General features: G+C 39.0%; 1 protein-coding gene across 1 annotated transcript; it reads right to left on the bottom strand.

Annotated features, from left to right (window-relative positions):
- Positions 1 to 185: 185 nt before the first annotated feature.
- Positions 186 to 26,490, bottom strand: LOC148878546 (proteasome subunit beta type-6). The gene is made up of 8 exons (XM_088956399.1): positions 25,894 to 26,490; positions 25,503 to 25,579; positions 20,418 to 20,473; positions 19,345 to 19,417; positions 8,593 to 8,704; positions 7,952 to 8,025; positions 1,253 to 1,327; positions 186 to 576 (listed from the first exon to the last, which is right to left on the bottom strand). The coding sequence occupies exons 1-8, from the start codon at positions 25,994 to 25,996 to the stop codon at positions 445 to 447; spliced, it is 702 nt and encodes a 233-aa protein (XP_088812525.1). The 5' UTR covers positions 25,997 to 26,490; the 3' UTR covers positions 186 to 444.
- Between the last annotated feature and the right edge of the window lie 170 nt (positions 26,491 to 26,660).

Here is a 26,660-nt window from a genome sequence, read left to right as displayed (position 1 = left end):
AAACTCCCGAAGTCTCAGATATTAAATGAATTGGACGTATCGACCAATGTTGGGCTGCATTCAAGCGGGTGACGCGCTCAAGTATATTAAGTTCGAATACCCATTTCTGTAAGCATATAAATTTTGGCGAAACCCAGTAGTCAGATTTGTAGGACGAAACAAGAGAACGGAACACAGCTGAACCATTGAACCAAACTTCACTGTGATCTTGGTGGGAATATAATCACGAGGGCATTAAAAAAGAATAGCTAATACCACCGATGTTCAGCTTTATACTAATTTCTTTAAAGAAGATAAAAATGCCCATAGTAATGTCCTTAGCTGTTGCAACAAAGATACAAATCTGTAAGGGAGCTGGACCCGAGCACCGCAGTCTAGGTGAATGAAATACAACTAAGCACCACCAGTGTAGGGGAACATTTTATATGGGCAGATTGCCTTTTTTTAAGTGCTCATTGGCTCTGGACTGGTCGAGGAGAGAATATCCAGCAATGAATTCTGGGGCTCCAGCTCCTCGTGCCATAGTGGAAGGGTATCCCCTGGGTAAATTTTCCTTGTCACTCCCTCCGAGTTTATCTGCAGACAGACCAACCCACACAAATGAGCAACTAATAACAAAACAAAAGATAACCGAGCACCGCATGCAATAAGAGGTGGTTGACAATAAACCAATGCTTGTTTGTTTTAACCACAAACCTGTCCCGTGAAGTTATCATTAAGAAGGAATAAAAAGTTATCCTCGGAATAAGGGTGGTCAGGGTTTACATGTCATAAACTACACCTAAGGAGGGCTAAAACATGCAGCAAGGTTCCAAGTATCACTACAGCCTACAGACCAATATGCTCATTTAGCGCTTTATTATTTTTTTAGTTTTTTTCCTAACCTGTTTGGGGGGGTCGATATAAGGCCTGTCTACCCCCCTGAAACAGGTCAAACCTTGAAACAGTGCTTATAGTAGCATATCAGTGGGTCACCCATACAATACATATCGGCCAGTTGATACGGGCCAATACGTAGCAAAATTTTGATCCACTTAATAAAAGGGGAATTTGTGTGTTATTTGGGGTAAGAGGGGCTAAAAAACAAAGAAAAATATGAAATCCCCCATGTTTGCAGAAAGAGGGGAATTTATTTTCATTTCCATTCTTGTGTTGGATGTGCATTTATTTTCACTTCCCGATGGAGGTTTTCACAAAATATTTGCCAAGGTAAAATATGCGGTAAAAGATTTAATTGAAATAGGAAACTCACAATGACAGTACGCACAACACCTCCACTTGCACCATCTCGAGCAATGGCAAGAGAGACTGCCTTTACCACTAATTTCTGAAATACAATATTAGACGTTTTACAGAAATGGTAATCAGACAATTTTCAACGGAACACCAGTTAGTGCTCAACAGCATCTGGAAAATCATTAATAAACCAAAGCTGGATAATATTGTAAAATTCTCATACAATATATCTCAGTTTCCATTATTTATATATCTGAAATATTTCTAATAATATATTGTAGAATTAAATTAAAAAAAAACAATATATTCTAGAATGGACCTTTTTCAGATACAGACATGCTAACATTAATCATGTCCCATAGTCCATACTTTTTTGTTGATACAGCAAGTTAATTGGCCAAACCATTTCTTAAGACTAACTAGGTCAAAAATGGAGCAACTAAAATAGACTAGAAGTTGTTAAATACTATACACACAGAAAGGTAAATGGATGGATGGAGAAAAAATACTTAAACACTCACTAGATGCTTGCTTAGTATCTTTTACATTTATCAAGGAAATTAAAAGCATATTAATTCCTCCTGCTTCTTGTCTATTCAGAATTACTCGTAAGGTCAGCAAACTTTTATATGTTTCTTTTGATAAATAACTATCATTAAATTTCATTAGAAGCAAAGGATTGCATCTGTTACAAGCGTCCCAGTGAGGCACGAAGTGCAGCCTCACTTTTTAACAAAAATATATAGCAGATTTACAAATGGGCACAGTACATCTGATCCCTAGTTACCCATTGCTTAGCTAGAGAATCAGCCAGTTCATTGGCCTCCCTTCCCGCCCACTGTATAATTAAAATCATCTGTTGTGTTAAGCTATTTGAATTTCTTCATTTCATTTCTATAACACCAAATCACTGAATCTGGGTTCTTTAGCCAACCCACCACCACCTTGGAGTCCCCTTCTATCATCAATTTCTCCACTCCTAAATCTTTTGCAATCTGAATGCCTTGTAGGGCTGCATATAGTTCTGCCTTTAAAGAGTCTCCATGTCCCTTTGGTCCTGAAAAGATGGCTTTTAAATTTCCTTCCTTGTCTCTCACAGCCCCTCCTATGCCAGACGGACCAGGGTTGCCTTGGCTGCTCCCATCAAAGTGTTAGACAGTGTATGCCCTTAGCTCCAATCAGAATGATGTACCTTATGACATTTAATGTAAATGAATAAAGTACATATTTGATTCATGTTATTACAGTGTGTTTCTGTGTAATACCCTTAAACTGGACACTTAAGAGACTCGTGTTAGTTTAAAATCTTCACAACCGTTGGATAGATCTGGGGAGATTTATCCTGCCAAGGCCGACACTGATGTGCCACCAAGTTGGTTGGGGTAGCTTGTCTCAGCTGCCAGGGTGAGACCTTAGGTACATGTAGTGTGGGTTTTCTTGAAACCCCGAACCGGACCAGAATTCCAATATTGCCCTGGACCATGGATATAGATGGGCAAAACTGCTTTCATCTACTAATTTCTTGCTCATTTGCTAAAGAAATTTGGGATTGGTTTTTCTCCTTGTTTGGGTGTAGGTGGAATATGCCAATGGAGATTAAAATTGCCGAAGAGAATGGGAAGAATAATGTGGAGATGCACTAGAGCAACAGTGATCTGGACATTATGGGAAGAAAGAAATGCAAGAACCTTCCAAGAGAAGGAAAGAAGTAAACAACAAATTATGGAGTATGTTATGCCCAGGGTTATATATTGGTTGCAAAATTGGACCTCTTCAAATATCTCTTTTGATGATATCTGGAGGCATTGGTGCTTCATAGCCTTTAGTTGTAGTAAAAAATATTAAAGCAAGGTCGGTTTGGAATCCTCCCATTGAAGATTGGCTGAAACTAAACTTTGTGAATGGATGAGAGATCCATCATATGGATGGCTGAACCCTGCAGGTAGGTTGGGCGAAATTTCAAAAATTTCTCTCTCCCATGTGGGAATCACATTCCCTATTTTAGAAAATTGCATTTTCAATGATCAATCTTGAACCTAAACCAGACCAGATCTGAAACTAAAAGGTAGGAGAGGGATATACCTGATACGGAGTAGTAGTAACCCCCAACGAATGTGTTCACGCTCAAGGAGATCACCAAAGACTGCTCCCACTGAAGATGACACAACGTAGAGTGGAGCAGAATCAGTAGGGTGGTTCTTCAGCAAGAACCTGATTCTTCAGCAAGAATCTGATGGAGGGCGAGTGAGCATGACTTTAGATCAGTTTTTCTTCCAAAAACTGATATCAAGAACCTTTCTTGATCGCTCCTACAGGTGATCGAACTGGCAATGGCGACAACAACAGGAGAAGGCAAGAGCAGAAGATGGAGTCAGTCCAACTGCAGCTCTCTTCTCTCTTGAATCAGTAATCTTGAAGGATGAACTGGGATTCGCCCTTCTCTATTTATAGCCTTAAAGAGAGGTTCTCCTAATCCCATTAGGAGTTTCCTAATCCAAATCTTGTATTTGGATCTGGACTCTTTTTAAGAGATAAGGATAATCCCTTATCTTATCTTCAGATAAAGATCAGCCCTCCTAATCTGATTAGGAGTTTCTTGATCCAAATCTCTATTTGGATCTGGATTCTCTGAGTGGATAGGGACAATCCCTTATCCTATTTGCTGATCTAAATCCCAGAACCGCCCCTTTAATTAATCATATTAAACTAGTTCGAATTGGGCTTTAGGCCCATTAAGTCCATGTGCTCACTTATCCTCCAAACTACTGCCCAGTTGGGTATCCTTGTATGGCGTGGGACCCAAACATTGATCTACACATCAGCCACATGGGTTCAGCCTACCCTCTGTTACAAGGCCTGGCCGAATTCACTATAGGAGACAGTGAACCCTTGAGTCCATCACCATGGGCTCTTAATGGGCCCAACATTTACACTAAATGGTCCTTGGGTCAAGCCACCTTATAAAAACCCAAGGACTGTCGGCATATGCAAGATTAGCCCATCAGGCATTACCCTCAATGGTCTTACACTTAACCTCTCAGCCCATAATGATCAAACACTGCCCAACAAGAGAGGATCTCTCCCTCGGCTGCAAGGAACAGTGTTGCACTCTCTACTCACATGGATCCCGGGAATTAAAACTTTTTTGCAAACATTTTGAAACCATAATATATATATGTATATCTCTATATAAATATATTTTGCAAAACAAATTTCAACAGCTGAAATCAACTGCCGACAGTTTTGGTTTTCATCAAAGAGAGTGCATCCATGATCATTCACTTTGTCCGACAAAGGGGCTGATCCTGTCACTATGATCACCCACTCAAATGAATTCTCGGACTATCCCAACATACCCAGGTTTTGACCCCCTCTAAGTATCTCATTGATTGGCATATCAAAGACAACCCAATCCGACACCTATTGCAGTATCATAATCGAGTCTAGGGTCAAGTTCACCATCAGATTTACATAGAGAGTCAATTTGGGGAAATACATTGAGGTCTTTTCTTTTGCAATGAATCCAGAGTGTTAATTTTCCCAAGAGCCGCTTCCCAACAAAAAGCCTTAATTTTAGGGGGAACCGGATAAACCCAAATTTCTTTCCAAGGAAAGGACAAAGAGGAGGGGGACTGGCAAAGAGCTTTAAAAAAGGACGCACAAGAAAAAAGGCCTTTAGGACTTAGGCACCAAAGTCTTCTATCAAGATTAGTAGGCTCTAAGCAAACTTTATCAAGGAGAAGGAGAAGCTCTGACAAACAATTAGCCTCTTCATCCCTCAACCCCCTCCGAAACCCAAGATCCCAGTTAAGATTCAAAGGCAAAGAAGGAAGAACAAGAAAATTGGAGATCACCTCATTTCTGTACAAAGAGAGAGGATACAAAGAGGGGAACAACTCCTTTAAAGGCCGGTTACCAAACCAGATGTTTTCCAAATTCCCTGAGCAAACATCGTACCTGATAAACCTAAGGAATTAAAGGAAGTTATGGATCGCATTCCAAGGTGCTGCCAAGGTAGCCCTTCGTGATACACTAGCATCCCAACCATTCTCCGATCCGCAATGTATGCTAGGCACCATCTCAACCCACAAATTTTCCCTCTCTAAAGGCCATCTCCATAACCATTTCCCTAGGAGTGCTGTATTTTTCTTTCTTACATTCCCAATACCTAATCCACCCTCTTCCTTGCTTCCACACACCACCTCCCAACTTACTATTTGATCTTTCCTAACCTCTCCTAGCTCTCAAAGAAAGTCCCTCATGATTTTTTCCAGTTTCTTTTCCTCCCTTGGTGGGATCCCAAAGACAGAGAGGAAATAGATGGGTAGGTTAGCCAAATGTAGATCTTATTTAGAGTAACCCTGCCTCCCAAAGAGATATAATTTCTCTTCCAACCAACCAACCTCTTTTTACTTCTTTCTACAATTGGGTTCCAAAAATTGCTTTCTTTCGTGTTTGCACCTAAGGGTAATCCTAGATGGTTCGAAGGCCAAGGGGTGATATGACACTCTAAGCAATTTGCTACCAAGGTCAGGTCATTCTCCTCCATGTTAACCCTTGCTATGCAACTCTTATTTAAGTTTATTTTCAGATTGGAAACTTTTTCAAACTTCTTATTGAGTTCTTTCAATCTCCTCACTCTCCTAATGTCTCCCCCTTCACAGAAAATTACGATATCATCTACAAACTGGAGATGAGTAATTGAAACATTATCTCTACCCACTCTCCACCCCCTAAACCCGTCTTCCCTATCTGCCTTAGAGAGGAGTCTACTGAAGACATCAGCCACTAAAGTAGAACAAAAGGGAGAGAAAAGGTCACCTTGCCTTAGCCCTCTGCTAGCTGGGAAAAAGTCTTTCACCACTCCATTAACAAGGACAGAGCAATGACAAGACCGTATACAACCAAACATTCAGTTACACCATCTTTCTCCAAACCCTCGATGTTGCATTACTTCTAGGAGAAATTTCCGATCCACCATGTCATAGGCCTTTTCTATGTCAAGTTTGCACACAAATCCTTCCTTTTTAGACCTTTTCATTTCCTCTACACATTCATTAGCTATCAGGATTTGGTCAATTTAGAGGTGGAAACTCTCCTACTATCATCAAAACTTATGATATATTTAGAGGTGGAAACTCTCCTACTATCATCAAAACTCCACATTTCTGTAGGAAATTGTAACAGACAAGCACATTTGTCATAAAAGACAAGCAAACTTTTATATTACTTCATCAATAACTGACTCCCAATAGCTCACAATTTCAGAATGTCAGAAAACTTTTATATTCTTGAAGTACTTCATCAATAACTGACGCCCAATAGCTCACAATAACAAAGATCTCTTCTAAAAAAAATATTTGTTGCAGTTCAATGAAAAAACTGAAGCATTGTAGAGTAATGTGATTGTTGCAAAATATGGCCAAAAGAATGATGGTGGGATCCAGGTAGCAAACCCATATTATGGGTGCTAGTACTACTGCTTACTTTGGAAAGGAAATGAGAAAACTACCTATCTCCCATTACTTTGGAAAGGAATTGCGGATAAGATTTTAGTGACCCCCGGTGTGAGAATGAACAATCTATGGAACCTTCCCCCTCATATGGCAGAAGTTTTGATTCTGAACTGCAGGGGAGCAATCTCCAATGGTGTTGTTTGGAATCCAAGATTTAGACACAACCTAAATGATTGGGAGATAGAGTCTCTTAACATCTTCTGCGGTTCTCAGTCCTCCAAAGCCAATGAATCTCATCTAGGCCCTGGAACTGGGAACCATGAGGTGCTCTCACAGTCCAATCTTTTTATAAGAAATCATGGGCCTCACCCCAATGAACATATTTGGAGCCCCACAGTCCCTTGACTCCCTTCAAAGATTGTCTTGTTGGTTAGAAGTTGTGGTGCATGGACATGGATACGGGAGTCAGAATCCAACACATGTCCAAGAGTCTGACTCAACAAGACAAGAAAACATGGAATTCATCCTATGCATTAGCTTTTCATTTATGTCAAATAAGCTAGGAGATATAAAGGAAGTGTTACATAGAAGTGTCCTCAGAATCCAACACGTGTCCAAGAGTCTGACTCGACAAGACAAGAAAACATGGAATTCATCTTGTGCATTAGCTTTTCATTTATATCAAATAAGCTAGGAGATATAAATGAAATGTTACATAGAGGTGTCCTCAAGAATCTGTGGAGTGTTGGACTCGACACATGTCTGACACAGACATGTTGTCCATTTAGGAGAGTCCATGCGGCACTAGTTTGGAGAACCTCTATAAGCAAGTTCACATCTGACCAGCTTACAGGTGGCCATGTAAGGAATGACCTTGTCAACTTCTCTTAGCATCTTATGCTCAGAGAAAGCAAAAGAATGAACCACCTACTCCTAGCAACTTCATTTGAAAATTTTATTGGAAGTTTTTAGAGTAAGGTTAAATGTACATGGGTAATGGTTGTGGATATTTTCCTTTTGAGTAATTTTGTTACTTTACCATGTAATAAAAAACAAAAGAAAAAGTGATTCTTTTCTTTCTCACTCGGACAAGTAGTTATTGAAGGCACACAAAATCAAGGAGAATAAACAATTTCCTTTTAAGGAATCTAATAATACTTGATGCCAATCCAGAGAACAAAATATACATGAATAAATAAGCAAATAGCAAGATAAACTTTCTCACTTTCACAAATATCACACATTATATATTTACATACCTCAGCTTCTTCTTTGGACATTCCTTCTTTCCATGCTTGATCAAAGAACCCATACAAGTAACTGGAACCAGATCCTGTAAAACACTAACTAGTTTAGGATAAAAGAAAATATGTGGTGCTAATAAAATTGCACGGGAATTCTATAATTCATATTTCTCTTCTTTTATGCATTAGTAAACTAATGCAAGAAAAAGGCTTTAAACAGATAACATCATCCTGAAAGGATATAAAACATTTGGTGCACCACTACCATTTTAACTAGGGCCGTACTTCAACGGTACAAATAAAAAATCAAAAATCTAAGAAATCAAATCAAATGATGTTAAGTATCTATTATCTAGGACAAAATCTTTTATGTGAAAAAACCCTTTCAATATGAAGGTCAGCTCCCAAAATGCAGATTCTTATAAAGACAATTGGATAAAATAAATCCAACTACATTTATTGGGGGAGTGTTAGCAATGGATAAGAAAACACAAATATACTCCTGAAGATGGACAGGGGAGAGAAAAATGTCTCCATCAGCATCATGGGATATGCCAATACAGAAGGTCGGAAAACTCCTAGAGTGGAAAAAGGGAAAGGAGGAAAATAGATTATGAATACATACAATAGCTTAAAAAGAGGTTGCAATGACAGACCTCCAATTGTAAAAGGTTGCTCTAAAATTGTTCCACCAAGAGGAACTCCATATATTTTGCCGCCTTCATACTTGTCCCATCCACCAACAATCAATCCAGTTTGTAGCATGTTCTGCCGAGCTCAGCAGACAGATATAATGAGAAGTATGTCAACAAGTAGCACATATGAAACTATTGAATATGAATAACTATTCTATTGGACATGAAGATGGCAAATACAACTTTGTCAGTATACATTCAGAAAGCAAATGGAAAAGAACATGTAAATTTCCTCCTTATTACTTTTTATCAGTAAGGAAAATAAATGAATAAGAGGAAAGGAGGGAATACAAAATGTGCAGCAAAAAAAGATTGGGACAGGGAGATATACTCCCCAAACAAAATGTGAAGTTGAACTTATACATTGTCACCAACTTTGTAGTATGCAACTTTCTAGCTATGACTAGATCCTTGTGTATAATTGAAGTTGTTTCCCATGTTTATCAACATGAATACTGCATTATGACGTCTCATTTTTATATAACTGACTTCTTACATCATGAAAGAATATTCTTTTTTCACCTTTAGGTAAAGGTTCAAAAACAGGGAAACATATAGAGTGCACCAGATAGAAGGCTCATATTTTATATATCTTTTCTAGGAAACTAGATACGAACTAAACCAAACAGAGCTCAAGAGCTAACACAACATTTTTTGACAAAATGAGGCAACTAAAACTTGAGTGCGAATAATGTCCTGAATTGTGATAACTTCAGCATAGCATCCTCTAAGAAAATAAGGCATTTAAGCAACAATTATACAAAGCAATGAGCTAAAATGCCCAGTTATGGATACCAAGGCAGACAAGGATGTGGGAAATGGGAATATGACTCACCTTTTCCTAAGATTCCATATACAGATATAAGTACATCCATTTAATATGCTTATATGTCGTATCATGCTTTAGGCTTTAGCATTTGAAACCAAGTGGTGTTTCTTAATAGTTAATACTTATACCTTGTCAAATTTAGTTAAACGTTAACATATATAGATTTTTATGATTTGATTTGTTAAAACATACCATTTTACATATTACAAAAACACCAACATATGATTATTTCTCAAAAAATAAAACACCAACATATGATTTTAACAAAACATATATGTTTTTTTTATCAGCAACACAGAAGAGATTCATTAATTTTAAAAAATTATGCACAACAAGAAGTGGGCGGACAAAAAGTCCAAAATATCCGACTAATTACATCACAGCCCCAAACAGAATCCAAAGGATAATTCCTTTGATTACATCACAGCCCAAAAGTAACCCTAAAGAGATCCACTAACTACAACATAGCCCAAAACATAGATTGTCTTTTAACTCCTTGCTTAGCTAGGCCATCAGCCATGCTGTTAGCTGACCTTCTAATCCACCTTATTTGAATCATCATGTCTTTAGAAGCCTGCTTGAATCGCCTGAGCTCATTTTTTTTATCAACAACAACATTTTTATTAAAACTTCCAATATAGCAAGAAGTAAGGAGGGGTAAACTCTCTTAACCCTTCCCAAATGAATATAAATCAATTACAGAATGGCCCAAAACAGTTGTTCCCTTCCCACCCCTTGTTTAGCAAGGGTATCCGCCAATGAATTAGCACACATTTTTACCCACTGAAACTGAATTTCCACACCTTGTGCAAACCGGTTGAACATTCTTCTTTCATTAGCAAACTTCCACAGACCATTCTTCTCTTCTTGCAGCCATCCTATAACCAACTTTGAATCCCCTTCGATAATGAACTTGCTGCAGCCCAGTTCTCGCGCCTTCTTCATCCCTTCCATCACAGCCATAATCTCAGCTCGAATAGAGTCACCTACACCAATAGGGCCAGAGAATAGAGCAATGGCTTTCCCCTCTTCATCCCTAAAGGTTCCACCAATTCCAAAAGGTCCCGGGTTACCTTCACTACTCCCATCAAAATTCAGCTTAGTAAAACCAGAGGCCAGGGGAGACCAAATGGGGCTAATCTTGGCTTTAGCAGGTGCCGAGTTGGCTACTTTTTTTTATCAGCAAAAAACTTTCATTAATAACGGAGAAATTAAGTTACAATAGATAAATATTGCAGAGGGACAAATTGCAATCTCCAGTAATTAGTTACAATTCTGCCCAGTACAATGAAGATCTATTTGCCCCTTGTTTTACTAGGGTATGAATTGGTCACTTCCTTCCAATTTCTTCTTAACATATCTGTGGAGATATTGTCAAACACCTCCAAAGATTTCGGACTGTTATAATTCGGCCTGCCTTTGAGTTCTGTTAGTCTGATAACAAAAGAAGAAAGAGGAAAAAAGAAGGAAGAAAGACAGAGAGAAAGGAGGAGAAAAGGAGAGAAGAAAAGTCTGGTTCGAATTAGGGAAAAGTTACTCTCCCATTCGGCCAGACATGTTTTTATGTTATTAATATAATGGAAAAGACACATGTGCCCTTATTTAAGTGAGGGACACTAGTTCTAATATAATATTACAGATCAGCAACCTCAACATAAGTATAAAGACAGAAATACCCCTACACCACTCCCCCTCAAGCTGGTGAGTATATATCATATAATCCCAGCTTGTTACATATGTAGTCCACTCTTCCCCGACTCAACCCTTTTGTAAATAAGTCTGCCCACTGGTTTCCTATATTAACATATGCAGTGTCTATAATTCCATTCAGCACCTTCTCTCTCACAAAGTGACAGTCAACCTCTATGTGCTTGGTTCTTTCATGAAACACCGGATTAGAAGAAAATATGAATTGCAGCCTGATTGTCACAATAAAGCTCCATTGGAGTATTAATGTTGTATCCTATCTCTTGTAGAAGGTTCCTTAGCCACACTAATTCACAAGCAGTATGCGCCATAGCTCTATATTCTGCCTCTGCACTGCTTCTTGCCACGATTGTCTGCTTCTTACTTTTCCATGTCACCAGATTACCCCCCAGAAAAGTGCAATAACCTGTGGTAGACCGCCTATCAGACATAGAACTAGCCCAGTCAGCATCAGTATACCCTTTGTATATCAAACCACGACCAGGGGCCCCTTTTAAATGCCTCACAATTCTTAGAACCACATTCCAATGAGGAACCAGAGGTTTCTACATGAACTGACTTACCACACTAACCGCAAATGAAATGTCTGGCCGAGTAATGGGTAGGTAGTTCAGTTTACCTACAAGTCGTCGATATCTGCCAGGGTCTTCAAACACTTCACCCATATCACTGCTCAGCCTAGTATTTGTTTTCCATAGGTGTTTTAGTTGGTTTAGCACCTAACAAACTTGTTTCTTCCAGCAAATCAAGCACATATTTTCTCTGACACAAATTAATACCATACTTAGATCTTGCTACTTCTATCCCCAAGAAACGTTTCAATTTACCAAGGTCCTTTGTTTGAAAATGTTCCTGTAGAAAAGTCTTCAACCTGTCAATGCCATTTTATCATTCCCGGTAATAACAATATCATCTACATACACCACCAATAGTATTTTTCCTATCGGAGAGTCATGACTGAAGACGAAATGATCAACTTGGCACTGTTTCATACCAAACTTCTTTACCACCTCACTGAACCTATCAAACCATGCTCAAGGAGATTGTTTAAGCCCATATATAGCCTTCTTTAGTCTGCATACCTTACCATCCTCCCCCTAAGCAACAAACCCTGGTGGTTGCTCCATGTAGACCTCCTCGAGCAAATCACCATGTAAAAAGGCATTCTTAATATCAATCTGATGTAGGGGCCAATCATACATAGCTGCAAAAGAGATCACAACACGAACCAACCCTATCTTAGCAACTGGGAAGAAGGTCTCTGTGTAGTCAATACCATAGGTTTGGGAGTACCCTTTTGCAACCAATCGAGCTTTCAGGTGCTCAACACTACCATCAGGCAAATACTTAATAGTATAAACCCACTTACAACCGATAGCCTGCTTCCCAGAAGGAAGAGCGGTGAGGTCCCAAGTATGATTATGAAGTAGAGCTGAGAGCTCTTCTTCCATTGCATGACACCACCCTGGAGAGGTAAGGGCTTCTTGGACATCCTTAGGGACAACAACTGAGGATAACAATGAGATAAACTGGCGATGGGAGGCGGAAAGGTGAGTGAGTGAAACATGATTAGAAATAGGATGAAGGGTGCAAGTGCGTTTACCTTTCCACAAGGCAATGGGAATATCAAGATCAGATACTGGGTTCGGGGCTGGTGTGGAGACAACTGTTGGGTCTGTCGACGGTGATGGAGCCAGAGGAGTAGCAGCCGGTACACATGGGCGATGTGTATACACTTGACGGATAGGTGGGCGTTCAACAGGTGGTGGCACTGGAGGCAAGGACTTGGTCACGGCTAGAACAAGGGGAACAGAATCGGCAACTGGAAGTGGAAGAGGGGGAGGTGATGAGGAAGAAGCATCACCGGACCCCAAGAAAAACGGAGTAGACTCAAAAAATGTAAAATCAACACACACAAAAGAACGTTGAGAACTAGGATGGTAACACTTATACCCTTTCTGGGTCCGAGAATAGCCAAGGAAGATGCACTTAAGGGATCGTGAATCTAACTTGTCGTTCCCAGGGCCCAGATTATGGACGAAGCAGACACACCCAAATACCCAAGGAGAAAGAGGAAACGAAGACAAGGTGGCAAACAAGGTAGTAAATGGGGAATGACCATCAAAGATAGACGTGGGCATCTGATTAATCAAAAAGCAAGAAGTAAGCACCGCATCACTCCAAAAGGGCTTGGGAACATTCATGTGATGCATGAGGGATAGTGTTGTTTCCAAGAGATGGCGATTCTCTCTCAGCCACCCCATTTTGTTGAGGTGTAGATACATGAGGTCTGATGTATAATGCCATGTTGGTCCAAGTATTCTTGAAATGATGAAGATAAATATTCATGGCCATTATCAGAATGAAAAATTTTAATGTGAACACCAAATTGATTGCGAATCTCAGCATAAAATTTCTGGAAGATGGTAAACAATTCACTTCTTTCTTTCATTAAATAGAGCCACGTCATCCTTGAAAAATCATCAACAAAAATGACAAAATATCTATATCCATTGTATGACATAACTTTATAAGGACCCCAAACATCCGAGTGAATCAAAGAAAAATGGCTCGACACACGGTTATCAACCCTAGAACTAAAGGGAACACGATGGTGTTTCCCAAACTGACACGACTCACAATCTAAAACAGAATGTTGACTCAACGAAGGAACCAAAGATTTCAAAACTGTCAGTGAAGGATGACCAAATCAATAGTGCCACTGGAGAGGAGAGAGAGAGATGATTGGAGAGCTGTTGATGTTCTTCCACCACCGTCAAGATAATACAATCCACCAGCTTCATGCCCTCCACCAATCTTCATCCTCGTCTTGAGATCCTGAAAAACACACATAGAAGGGTAAAAAGTAATGGAACAATTAAGTGACTTGGTCAGTTTACTAACAAACATAAGGTTAAACGGAAATTTAGGGACATGCAAAACTGAGGATAGGGATACAGGGTCCAGGTCAACATTACCAACACCACAAATGGAGGATGTGGAACCATTAGCAAGGGTAACAGATTGTGATGTTGAGCAATGAGAGAGGGAAGAAAACACACCTGGAGTTCCAGTCATGTGATCGGAGGCTCCAGAGTCAATAATCCAGGGAATTGGGTGTGGATGCCAAACAAGCCATCCCTGAGTGTGCAAAAGTAGCCGTGTTCTGCTGAGATGTGGATTTGACAAACCTCTCATACTCATCACGGGGAACACTCACCATCTCCTTCTCGGGACCATCTGTGGATGTAGGAGGCATCTTATCAGCTGAACGATTCTCCTGTCTGAAACTGGAACTGGTGTCACTAGTCATGGCATGATTGGCCCAGGTTGAGGGTGGACCATGTAAGTCATAGCAATAATTAATGGTATGTTCATCCATACCACAATGAGTACACCTTCTCAGACCCGAGCCACGTCCTCTACCACGGGCTCCCCCTGAATCTCTACCTCCAGTACGACCACCACCACAGTTATATGCAAGTCCACCACCACCACTCCGGCCATATACCGAACCACTACTACCACCACGGCCAGACTGAGCTCCTCGATCTCCACCTCTAACACCACGGCCCCTTGACACTGCAAAGGTTGATCTATCTGAGACATTAGAGTTCTCAGTAGATCCAATAGAAGTCCTCCGAAGTCGAGCAAACACCTCTTCTAAAGAAGGGAAAGCTGACCCTCCTAGTATCTGAGCCCGTACTGGTTCATACTCAGATTTCAGCCCCACCAAAAATCGAGTCACGTCAAGTTGTTCTCTCTGTTGTTGCTGAATTTTGACATCAAAAGTGAGGGGGTGATAAACATTCAACTCATTACGGATGTTTCTCATACTAGCATAGTACTCCTCAAGACTCAGATTGCCCTGTTGCAGATTAAAGTATTCCTGATACAGCTGATATACTCTAGTTGTATTGTCTTGACCAGAATACAACTTTTTAGCATGGTCCCACACATCTTTGGCAGTGTCAAGAAACATGAAATTTACACTAATCTTGGGTTCCATAACCACGTGATAATCTGTGCATCCTCTTGTTCCCAGTCTTCATACTCATGAGAATCAGTGGAGGGTTACTCCTCCCTTGTGTGTTTCACCTTCTTCTTTGCCTTCAGAAAAACTTCTACAGATTTAGCCCAAGGTACATAATTCTCTCCATTCAGTTTAATGGAGGTCATTTTGAACATTCAGGTAGTCAGTAGGTATCATCACATTAGATTTGCTATCATTGTTATCTCCCATTATTGAATTCTGTTATCACTGAATTCGGCACACTACACACTGCTTGATCACACTGGTTTCAACACTTGTTATTGCTGAAGGTTGCACTCTTTACACCACAAACCCTACCCTACGACTACCTGAAATCTCACCACTATATGAGCACCACTCCTTCAAATTACACAAAAAAACAACACAAACCCTAGCACACTACAGTCTGAAATCCCATCATACGATCTGAAACATACTTCCTATTTGATTCATAACAGAAAATATGCATAGAAATCTCTTACCTCATCACTTGAAAGACAAACCACACGAGAAGAAAATCAGTGCACACAAGACACCCACTGCACCACACGAATCAGCTCTCTTCTCTTCATCGATTAGAAGAGGGCTTCTTAGAAACCACAGCAACCGACCACACAAGACACAACTGGAGGCATAGAAACCTCCAAGGGAAGAGGGCGACCACTCCTTTTCATCCCTTTCCCTTATCTCCAACCAATGGCAGAGAAATCAAGGGAAAACCCTAGATTGAGTGCACAGAGAACAAAAATCTGGGCAGATCCGAGTTGCTTAGTTGTGCTCTGATACCATGTTATAATTCGGCCTGCCTTTGAGTTCTGTTAGTCTAATAGCAGCCAAGAAGAAAGAGGAAGAAAGAAGGAAGAAAGAGAGAGAAAGGAGGAGAAAAGGAGAAAAGAAAAGTCTGGTTCAAATTAGGGAAAAGTTACTCTCCCATTCGACCAGACATGTTTTTATATTATTAATATAATGGAAAAGACACATGTGCCCTTATTTAAGTGAGGGACACTAGTTCTAATATAATATTACAGATCAGACACCTCAACATAAGTATAAAGATAGAAATACCCTTACACTAACACGCCCAATGCACCACTTTGATAGTAATTGTTTCTATCATAACCTCCCTATTCCTCTCCTTTTCATTAAATATCCTTGAATTTCTTTCCTCCCACACTATCCAACATATTGCAGCTCTAACACATCTCCAGAGAAGTCTACCCCTCTTCTTTGGCCACCTAAAGAAGGAAGAGGTGAACAAGCTTTGTACTTCTGGTGGGGGTGTCCATCTACAACCAAATAAAGAGAAAAGCCATTCCCAAATAGATGAAACAAGTGAGCAAGATATTAGTAAGTGATAGCAGCTCTCACCATTTGCCTTACAAAGGATGCATCAATTAGGTCTTTTTCTCTGGAGCAAGTCACTAGTGTCACATCTTCTCAAAAAGGCTTCCCAACAAAAAGCTCTAATCCTTGGGGGAATCAGCTCGCCCCAAACTTCCTGAACTGGAAGGTCTATGTTGGGGATAACTGAGGGTTGTGTCAAGGCCTTAAAAAGGAGGCACAAGAAAATTCACCATAAGGGGTCAAAGTCCAAAGTCCACTATCCCTTCTCCATGGGTCCAAAACCACCCCACCCAAGGTCTGAATTGAGACTGAAACATGATTGACTTCAGCATCCCTAAGGCCCCTTCTTAGACCCAAATCCCAATCAAAGCCAAGAAATGACTCTGAGGTGGAAACAGGCTCATTTTTAAACCTAGAGATAGAATACAAGGAGGGAAATTGTTCTTTCAATGTCACATCTCCCACCCAAGAATGCTCCCAGAAATTTACCCAATCTCCAGAACAAAGGTCATACCTGATGAAAGGTAAGAAAGAAGGAAGAATGGCATGTATAGATTTCCAAGGAGAAGCTCGTGTGGCCCTTGCCATAACTCCAACGTCCCAGCCATCTGCCATTTTCCCATGAATGCTGATGACCACTTTTGCCCATAGTTTATCCTCCTCCCTTGGTAGCCTCCATAACCATTTCCCAAGTAAGGCCTCATTTCTCCTTTGAATACTTCCTATCCCCAAACCGCCCTCCTCCTTACTTCTAGTGACCACCACCCACCCCACTCTATGATCTCTTTTTTCTTCCCCCAATTCCCACAAGAAGTCTCTCATCATTTTTTTCAAAAACCCTACTTACTCCTTTCGGGATCATAAAAACAAATAAGTAGATTGGCAAGTTGGTTAAGGTAGACTTAATCAAAGTGATTCTACCACCCAAGGAGAGGTAATTCCTTTTCCACGAGGCTAGTCTTTTTGTGAACCTATCCACCACCGGGTTCCAAAAACTATTATTTCTCAGATTATCCCTGAAGGCAAACCCAAATAATTTATAGGCCACTCAGAGATTGCACAACCTAGAATTTCCGCTCTCTCATCCATATTGATCCCCACCGCACAACTTTTGTCAAAATTCACTCTTAAGTTTGACATTTTTTCATAGAGTTGCACCACCACTTTCATGTTCCTAACCCAACTAAGCTCCTCACCTTCACAAAACAAGATGATGTCATCTGCAAATTGTAGATGGGTGAGTTGTACCCTATCTCTGCCCACTCTCCACCCCCTCACTAGGTTTCTAGCATCTACCAAAGTTATTAGTCTGCCCAAAACTTCAGCAATTAATGTAAACAAAAATGGGGAGAGGGGGTCACCTTGCCTAAGGCCCCTAACCACAAGCAAATGATCTACAACTGCTCCATTCACCAAAATAAAGTAGTGACAGGAATCTAAGCAGCCTTGGATCCACTTACACCATTTAGCCCCAAACCCAAAATTCTCCAAGACCTATAGTAAGAAGGACCAATCCACTTAGTCATAAGCCTTTTCTAAATCTAGCTTACACACAATTCCTTTTCTCCCAGTTCTTTTTAAGTCCTCCACACTCTCATTAGCTATTAAAATCTGATCCGTTATTTGTCGATTGCTGACAAAGGCACCTTGATTCTGGGAGATGAGGTGAGGAAGCACAATCCTAATCCTCCTTGAGAGCACCTTAGCAATGATCTTGTAAAGGTTGTTTGCCAAACTAATAGGTCTAAACTCCTTGGGATGAATAGCACCACTCTTCTTTGAAACCAAAGCTATAAAGGTAGAATTCAACCCTAGATTTATCACACCCCTCACAAAGAATCCATTGAAGACTCTCTGGAGGTCATGTTTCAAAATGTCTCAACAATCTTGGTAAAAGCCATTGCAAAGTCATCTGATCCTGGTGCTTTAGTTTTATCCATTGAAAACACAGCTTCCTTTATTTCCTCCAACTCAAACCTCCTTTCAAGCCACACCTTAAGCTCCTCGGGTATCTTAGGCCAGTCAAACCCTTCTAGCCAAATTCTTCCATTTAGTCGCCTCCTATGAATAGATTTGAAATGATCTGCAAAGGCCCTAGCTATCTCAGATTGTTGGGTGAGTTTTACCTCATCAACCACCAATTTAGAGATTAGATTTTTCTTTCTTCTACTATTAGCCATAGCATGAAAGAATCGTGCATTCTTGCCACCTTCCTTCACCAATCACCCTTGTGTTTGGACTTCTATCACCAGTTAAATCCCTAGACCTTGTAACATAGACTACAAAAAATGCAGGGAGTCTTACCCAACCCGCAAAAGATGCAGCTTCCTGCAAAGTCTCCCAGGGATTCACCTGCTTCTGTGTTCCCATTTTAGACATTTCAGACCTAAAGAAGCCCACATAATGATTTCTAATATATAGGAATTATTTTCCTAATTACCAATCAAGAAAAAAGTCTTCCTAATATTGTTTCCGTTCTTTTCTTTTTCCATAAAATCACTTTCTCTATCTCTGGATATAATCCTTCCTTTTGAAATTAAACATGAAAAGATGCCTTAAATTTGTCCAGAAATTTTTTAATAGCAAAGAAGAAATTTCTACAAACTATCCCCCCCATCCAAATGTTCAAAAAAGATCATCATAGAAGGTGGGAAGTAGCAACTAAATGCCAAGCACAACTATGAGTATTCATGAATTCTCCTGCATTAGTGTAATTTTTTAATATGTATTTTTTTAAACAAACAATTCATAAGATACAAATAAAAAGCATAAAAACAAAATAAAACCAGTTAGATCAAACCTTGTTATTGTACGACAAAAGCCTAATTAGGTTTGCAGCAACTTTGACAGTTGCAGGTTGACCTAACTGTATCCTGCAACAAAAGATATTGGATTGGTTAACTCATAGTCAGCATCAGAGTCAAACATTCTCTTTTTTGGGAGGTGTCTCCAGTAAATGGAGAAAACCCACCAAAAATAGGTGTATGCCGCTTTAAGTGACGAGCACAAGGTATCCTTTATAATACTTTTTTGTAAATCATTATCACCCTTCTTTAATAAAATTAGACAACTTCCATAAAGATAAAATAATTAAATTTTGATGGGAGTGGTGAAGGTAACCCAGGCCCCTCAGGTGTAGGGGTGTTTTCAGAGATGAGGAAGGGAAGGTGATAGCAATGTATTCTTGCCCCATTGGGGTTGGGGACTCTCTTAGAGCTGAGATCTTTGCTGTTCTGGAGGGTATTAAAAAGAGTAAGGAACTGAATATACAGAAATTAATTATTGAAAGGGACTCAAAGTTGGTGGTAAGCTGGTTACAGAAGGGAGTGGTCTTTGGAAGTTTACTAATGAAAGAAAGGAAATCAAATGGCTAACTAGGGGGGTGGCCATCCAATTTCAGTGGGTGAAAAGAACAGAAAATGCGTTTGCAGATGCTTTGGCAAAGCAGGGGGTGGGAAGGGATCAATTGTACTGGGCTGTATTGTGAGATGTTGTTTTGCTCTCTTGTAGAGAGTTACGCCTTTTTAACTCTCTCTGATTTGCTGTACCCGTTTTTTATAATTCTAATGAAATTCTGTTTTTTATCAGTATTCTAATGAAACTCTGTTATTGATCAAAAAAAAAAAAAATCCATTCAACCATCCAGTCCCCATCAATAGAGCAATCAAAAGAGAGGGAAATACAAAATGAGCATGCATGCAAACATACAAATACACACAAAAAAAAAGCATGCATACATGTATCACCCATACAGCTGATGTTATAAGGTCAACCTAGGTCCAATTTGATACATATCTGATTCAACCCTTTTATAGTTTGATCTTCAAGTTGATTTTAGTAACATTAGACAACTATGAAAAAATAGGCACTCACGTGTGTTGATGAAGAAAGTAGCGCACATAATCAGAGACAACTTGAGAATCTGCAGCCTGCAAACAACAAACAAATACAAATACGTAGGCATGAATACATGATTTCTTAAGCTGCCAGAGAAAGTAGCATGACTCATAACACAATCAAACCAAACATATTAAATGCATGATGCACAAAATAAGATTCTACATAGTGAGTTAGAACTGTAGAAGATCAAGACAATGCTAAAAATCTTCCTTTCTAAATGAAAGTTGCATGTTTTAGGAACAAAGGTGAAAGGTGAAACATATAAAGAAATGCAGTTGACTGGCAAGTTTATTGAAGGGTAAGTTACATTATTCTGATGTTCTCAGAAGTTAAAACTGATTTTGTAAATCTCAATTCAGAACTAGGTTCCAGACTCCTGAAAAGCAAAACTTTGAGATTAACTTCTTCAGAATATTCTGGTCCAAATCCAAGAATCCAAGAAAAACTTAATACATATGGGCAGGTTCTTGGTATTTTCGGAGAAATTATAGCTAAAAATAGTAGGTGTCTTTCAAAAACTAGAGTATTCGAAACAAATGAGGCTCCAAAAAAGATGAAGGAGGGAAAGGCACTAGGACCTAATCGTATTCCAATATAAATCTGAAAAGGTATACAAGAAGCAAACCCATTATGTCTAACTAAACTATTTAATAAGATAGTAAAACAAAAAACAATGCCAGATGAATCAAGACAGAGCACCATGGTACCTAAATATAAAAAAAATGTGATAATACAAATAATAATAGGTATCTTCGAAAAACTAGAGTTTTCAAAACAAATGAGGCTCCAAAAAAGATCATGAATGAAAAAGCACTAGGACCTAATGGTATTCCAAATATAAACCTGAGAAGGTATGTGGAAGCAAGCCCATTACGTCTAACTAAACTATTTAATAAGATAATAAAAACAAAAAACAATTTATCAAAAATAAATAAAAACAAAAAGCAATGCCAGATGAATCAAGACAGAGCACCGTGGTACCTAAATTTAAAAATAAACGTGATATACAAAGTTTCAATAATTATTGTGGGATTAAACTAATGAGCCACAGTGTCACGCTATGGAACTTTAGACTGTATTTGGTTGGGATGCAAACATCGGATTAGTGCTATAATGCACTCCTGTTCGATTTTGCAGACGTTTGGATGGCATGTGAAAATGCATCGTAAATGGATGCAAAAAAAAAACCCGTTTACTTAGGATAAACATTTACTTTGATTTTACTGAAGTAAACATTTCCTCTCTTCATCAATTGAAGGTAAAAGGTGACTGTTTTCTCTCACCGTCAGTCTTTTGCATTGTTTCACCTGAGCTGAACATCAAATGACCGTTTTCTCTCATCCACATTCGGCCTTCTCTCTTTCCTTAATTCTTTTCTTCTGTAAATTTTATTTTTCCCATTTTTCGCTCTCTCCATTCCCCACTTACTGAACACTTGTTGTAACTGATCAAGAATACTCATTTAAACCAGTCACCTTCACCAAGAAGACAAGCAGCGGTGATGATTAGAAGAGACAAAAAGCAACAACAAATCAAATACAAGCAGCAGGTGGGTTGTTTAACAATGTATTTTCACTCAATCATTTGAGGGTTTTTATGTCTGAAACTCTAGATAATTCTTTTGAAGGATTTATTTTTTAACCCTGAAAGCATACTCTCTTTGAAAGGTGATTGTTAATAGTGAAGTAGGCAAGCAGTCGCTGGTGGTAGGAAAAGCGATGAATTTAGAGAAGGAAAAGATGGATATAGTCACAGTTTGAGACTGGTGAACAGGGCACCATGGTGCTTTCTCTAGACCATGGTCTCGGTTAATAAACAAGACCACCAGTGAGGAACATGTGAACAGGGCAGGGAATCCATTAAATCTTCAAGATTTTCCATGACCGAAAACAAACAGAAAGAGTGCAAAGTGGGCATGGAAAATAGGACCACTTTGCATTCATGAACCAGGGTAGATGCACAAATGCAGCGTACACATTTGCATTTATGTTGCTTCCAAACGCAGCCTTAGGAGAAAGTAACCAAGAAGAGGTTACAAGATGAAACGTATATTATATAATTTCCATGAAGATCAACCATGGAAACTAAAGACAATTGATAGAAAAGTTAAGTGAGAAGAAGAAAGGTGTTTGTATGGTATTCATTGGTCTAGAGAAAGCATATCAGAAAGTTCCTAGAAAGATAATATCGTGGACCTCAGAAAAGAAAGAAGTACCAAATAAGCATGTAGACCTAATTAACTACATGTATGAAGATTCAATAACCAATATTACAACACTTGCAGGAAAGACATCAAACCAGTTACAATGGGACTTCAACAAAGCACTTAGCCCTTAGTTGTTTGCACTAGCCATGGATAACTTGGCCAAACATATTCAAGAGGAAGTCCCATGGAAGTGTTTTAAAAGCACAAGGCACAAGAAAAGCACAAGGGGCTTTTGGGGCCCGGGGCACAAGGCACAAGGCACAAGGCAAGGCACATACCTTTTTGAATAAAGGTACAAAGTTTAAAAAATGGTTCAAAATAGTATTAACTCATAAAAAAATGAAAACTTTAATATTAAGGAAACTAAATATTTTAAAAAGCCTATTGGCTCAAATTAAAATACATAAAGATAACATATAAAGCATATTCAAACACTCAAAAATTTTTTTATCAGCTTCAAACACTCAACAATTCAAGCATGTGAAACTTTAAATATGTTTATTATTCTCCCAATTGCATTACTTTAGGTAACTTATGTGATGTTTCACATCTTGCATTCCTAATTCTTGAGGCAAGCTCATGCAAGTAAATAGGTATGGTTTTGTGATTTCAGTTGCAGTTCATTTTATTTTAGGAATATGGATTAAATGTTGTATGATGAAGAATTTCTTGTATTAAGAAGGATGAGAGAACAACACTAGCAAAAGTGGGGTTCTGTCAGAGAACCAGTGACCAAGCAAACAAAACCAATCTCTTTATACACAGGACAAAAATTTAGGACCCATGCATGGACATGTTTGGACCTGCCTCAAAGGGGTCAGTTGGTGATCCAAGGACTCTGCCCCCAGACCAGCCACTGTGCTTGAAAAGATGCACAACTGGGTTGAGGCACCCTTTTGAAAGGGCTACAGCTAAGCTTAGGTGAGACACATACCTTGAAATGCACCTCGTCTACGCACCTAGGTGTGCCTTTTAAATCAATAACTCATGACGAATGTTATTTACAAAAGACAGCATTATTTGATGAAACTACAGAAGGATTAAATGCTAAATTTGGTTTAGGACATGCTTTAGAAACAAAAAAAAGGTTTTCAAATAAATATGCCTAAAACAAAATATATGAATGTAAATTTAAAAATAATAGGAATGTAAATCAAGGTACAATTATCCATAACAAGGGAGAGATTAGAGAGAATGCCATTGATAGAACTATAGCAAAATGAGTAAAAGGGATGCATACAGATTCCTATATCATAGGATTCAAATCCTATATCATAGCAGAATGTAAATGCTAAGATGGATGAGTGAGAACTAGAAAGGATGCGATAAAAAATAAACCTTTTGAAACCTAGAAGTTTCCAATGGGAGATTAAATGACAGAACGTATACTTAGATGGTTCTGGTCACACGTAAAGAAGACCATCCGTAGAGTGGAATAGTGGAAGTGCGGAACACATGCATGCCACCAACCACATATAGTTGGAACAAGGCTTAGCTGAGTTGAGTTGAAATTGAAGCTTAAAGAATAAATATTAGAAGCATATTCATTTGGACTGCTTCACTTAATGCAGTGTAGTGTATCTGCTTCACTTCATTTGGACTTTTTTTTTGTGGTGGGGGGATCTGTGATTTGCACAGGAGACTTCCTCAACTAGCAAGCTTGACCTTCTAAAAGGAAATTCTCGTGTGTAGCCCTTATTTCCCAATTTTTTAATAAATAATTCTAAAATAAGGAAAAACATGTTTCAAAAAATCAGATCTACAATGAAGAAATTAATGGAAAGGTTGCTCAAAGAGTAATATTCTTCTGATGCTTTAAGAACTGGATGAGAGAGATGTTTTTCTTAATATATCTTGTCTGTGTTGGCTGGTAAAAAAAAATGGAAATTCCATCAAAGTTCGAATCCACATTCATATATGGAACTTAAGAAGTTAAAAACAGATGTAAAGGATTGGTGCATCAGCACACACAAGAAAACACAGACAGTTGGATAACGCAAAAAGAATAAAATCCTAGGAATTATATTGTAATCTCTACATACACATAACAATAACATATATCTAAAACCTAACAGAGATAACCAAGGAGTAGGGCCCCTAGATTAAAAGATACTTCTATGCTAAAGAGAAATATCTTTTTCTTCAGTTCAAGCATACAATCTCAACTTATAAATTGACAATAAAAGAGGGGAAAAGAACACAAAACCACCTTGGGCAACCTTATAAAGGAAAACAAACTTGACAAGACAATATAATCTCATCCTGCACTGTCAATCTGAAGTTCAACAAAGGATAAGGATTGTGTCAGGCCGGCATAAAGTTTTTCCAAGCCCTTGTGCACATGAATCCTGGATCATTGCTTCAAACACATACTAAGGGATATGGTCCTCCATAGGATCATATGGCAAAAGATGGTTTGTGTAGCCAACACCAAATAGATGGGATAAAGCTTTGATGAGTCGGCAACATATATGAAAAACCATTTCAAGAAACACTGAACGTTCCTAGTCTTCCATAATTTGGCATCACATTTTACATCAGGAATATACCATTAGGGTAACTGGGACGTCTATTCAGGCAAAGATAATAATGATTTTATCATGCCACATGAATTTAGAGATGCTAATTAAACACCAATGACCACCAAGTAGGCAAGTACGGTAATCAAAACAGGACAATAATGATTTAAAGACACACTTTCAATGTAGATGCACCACTAACATATGAAATGCCAAGTATTCAATAATCACCAAGGTAAAGTGACTAAAACATAAAAGAAATCAGCTTTTATCAAACAGTTAAACAAATTATTAGGAGCATTTATATATCAGGGATGTGAGAAGGAAAATTACTGATCCAGAGCGGCACAAGTAGACATTGTCCGTAAGCTGTGTGATTTTGTCCGATGCCCGGTTGGCAACATACATTCCTAAAAGCGGGAAAACAAATATGGAATCAAATTCAGAACATGATAGAGCACAGTTGATTCAAAAGAGTGCATTTTCTCAAAATTGTTTGTCTGTAATGTAATGAAATTTCTCATGCACCATAAATAGCAAAATAAGGTTAAAACACACACACAAATCTTGCGGTAGAGATAAAGTTAAGAACACTGAAAGTGCACCAGATTTAGGGAAATAAAACGAACGTCGGGTGAATCATGCACAAAGAATGAAATAAGCAAATGATTGAAACTAAAGCAGAGAGAGAGAGAGAGAGAGAGAGAGAAAGAGAGAAAGAGACCAGTGCTGGTTCTGGAATCGGCTCCAAGGACAACACCTCCGTCGTAAGTAACCCCTACGATGGTGGTTCCCATCGAATGAGGGGCATCTAGATTAAGATCCATTGCAGCTGCAGCAGCAATTACAGCGTAAGAACCCTAGAAATCAAATCAACCACAACCTCCCTTCAAATGGAAGGAATTCAAATGAACCTTCCAAGACGGAAATCGAAAACCAAATAGAAAGAGATGCCCAACGAGTTCTTTTCACTGTGTTTGTGTGAGAGAGACAGGGAAATGATTAAAAAAAACAGACGATATCCGACTTCCTGCCCAAGTCACTGGTAGCTAAGATCGCTGGCGCGATCGTGACCGCCCAGTTCAAAGACTTGTTTTTATGAGATGGGTAGGGGTGCGCCAGTCCCGTGCGCACGGGCGACGCATGAAAGCCCCAAATAGCAAGGTACTCTGCTGGGCCTCCCCCCAACAAAAAAAATTAAGTTAATATCATATATCAGATATTAAACTTATAATAATTAGGGATGAGCAAATAGGTAGGTTGCATCTCGACCTCGAATTCGCCTTGAACCATCCTTATCCGATTTGTTAAAGGTTGGTCTGGTTTTAAATTCTTGGCACCGAGGGGTTTATTATACTCGAACTAATTCGATGAACCAATCTTGATTGACCTTGGTGAAATTAGTTTTTGAATTGAATTTGCCTTGAAATAAATCCTAAAATGTTTTTCCGGATGTGAAGATTTGAGTCAAAGTAGTCATGGTTATAAAAG

Source organism: Nelumbo lutea, chromosome 1 (assembly GCF_056320005.1).
Source record: "Nelumbo lutea isolate HS-2025 chromosome 1, American lotus-T2T, whole genome shotgun sequence".
Lineage (NCBI taxonomy): Eukaryota > Viridiplantae > Streptophyta > Magnoliopsida > Proteales > Nelumbonaceae > Nelumbo > Nelumbo lutea.
This window is presented reverse-complemented; position numbering and strand designations above follow the sequence as displayed.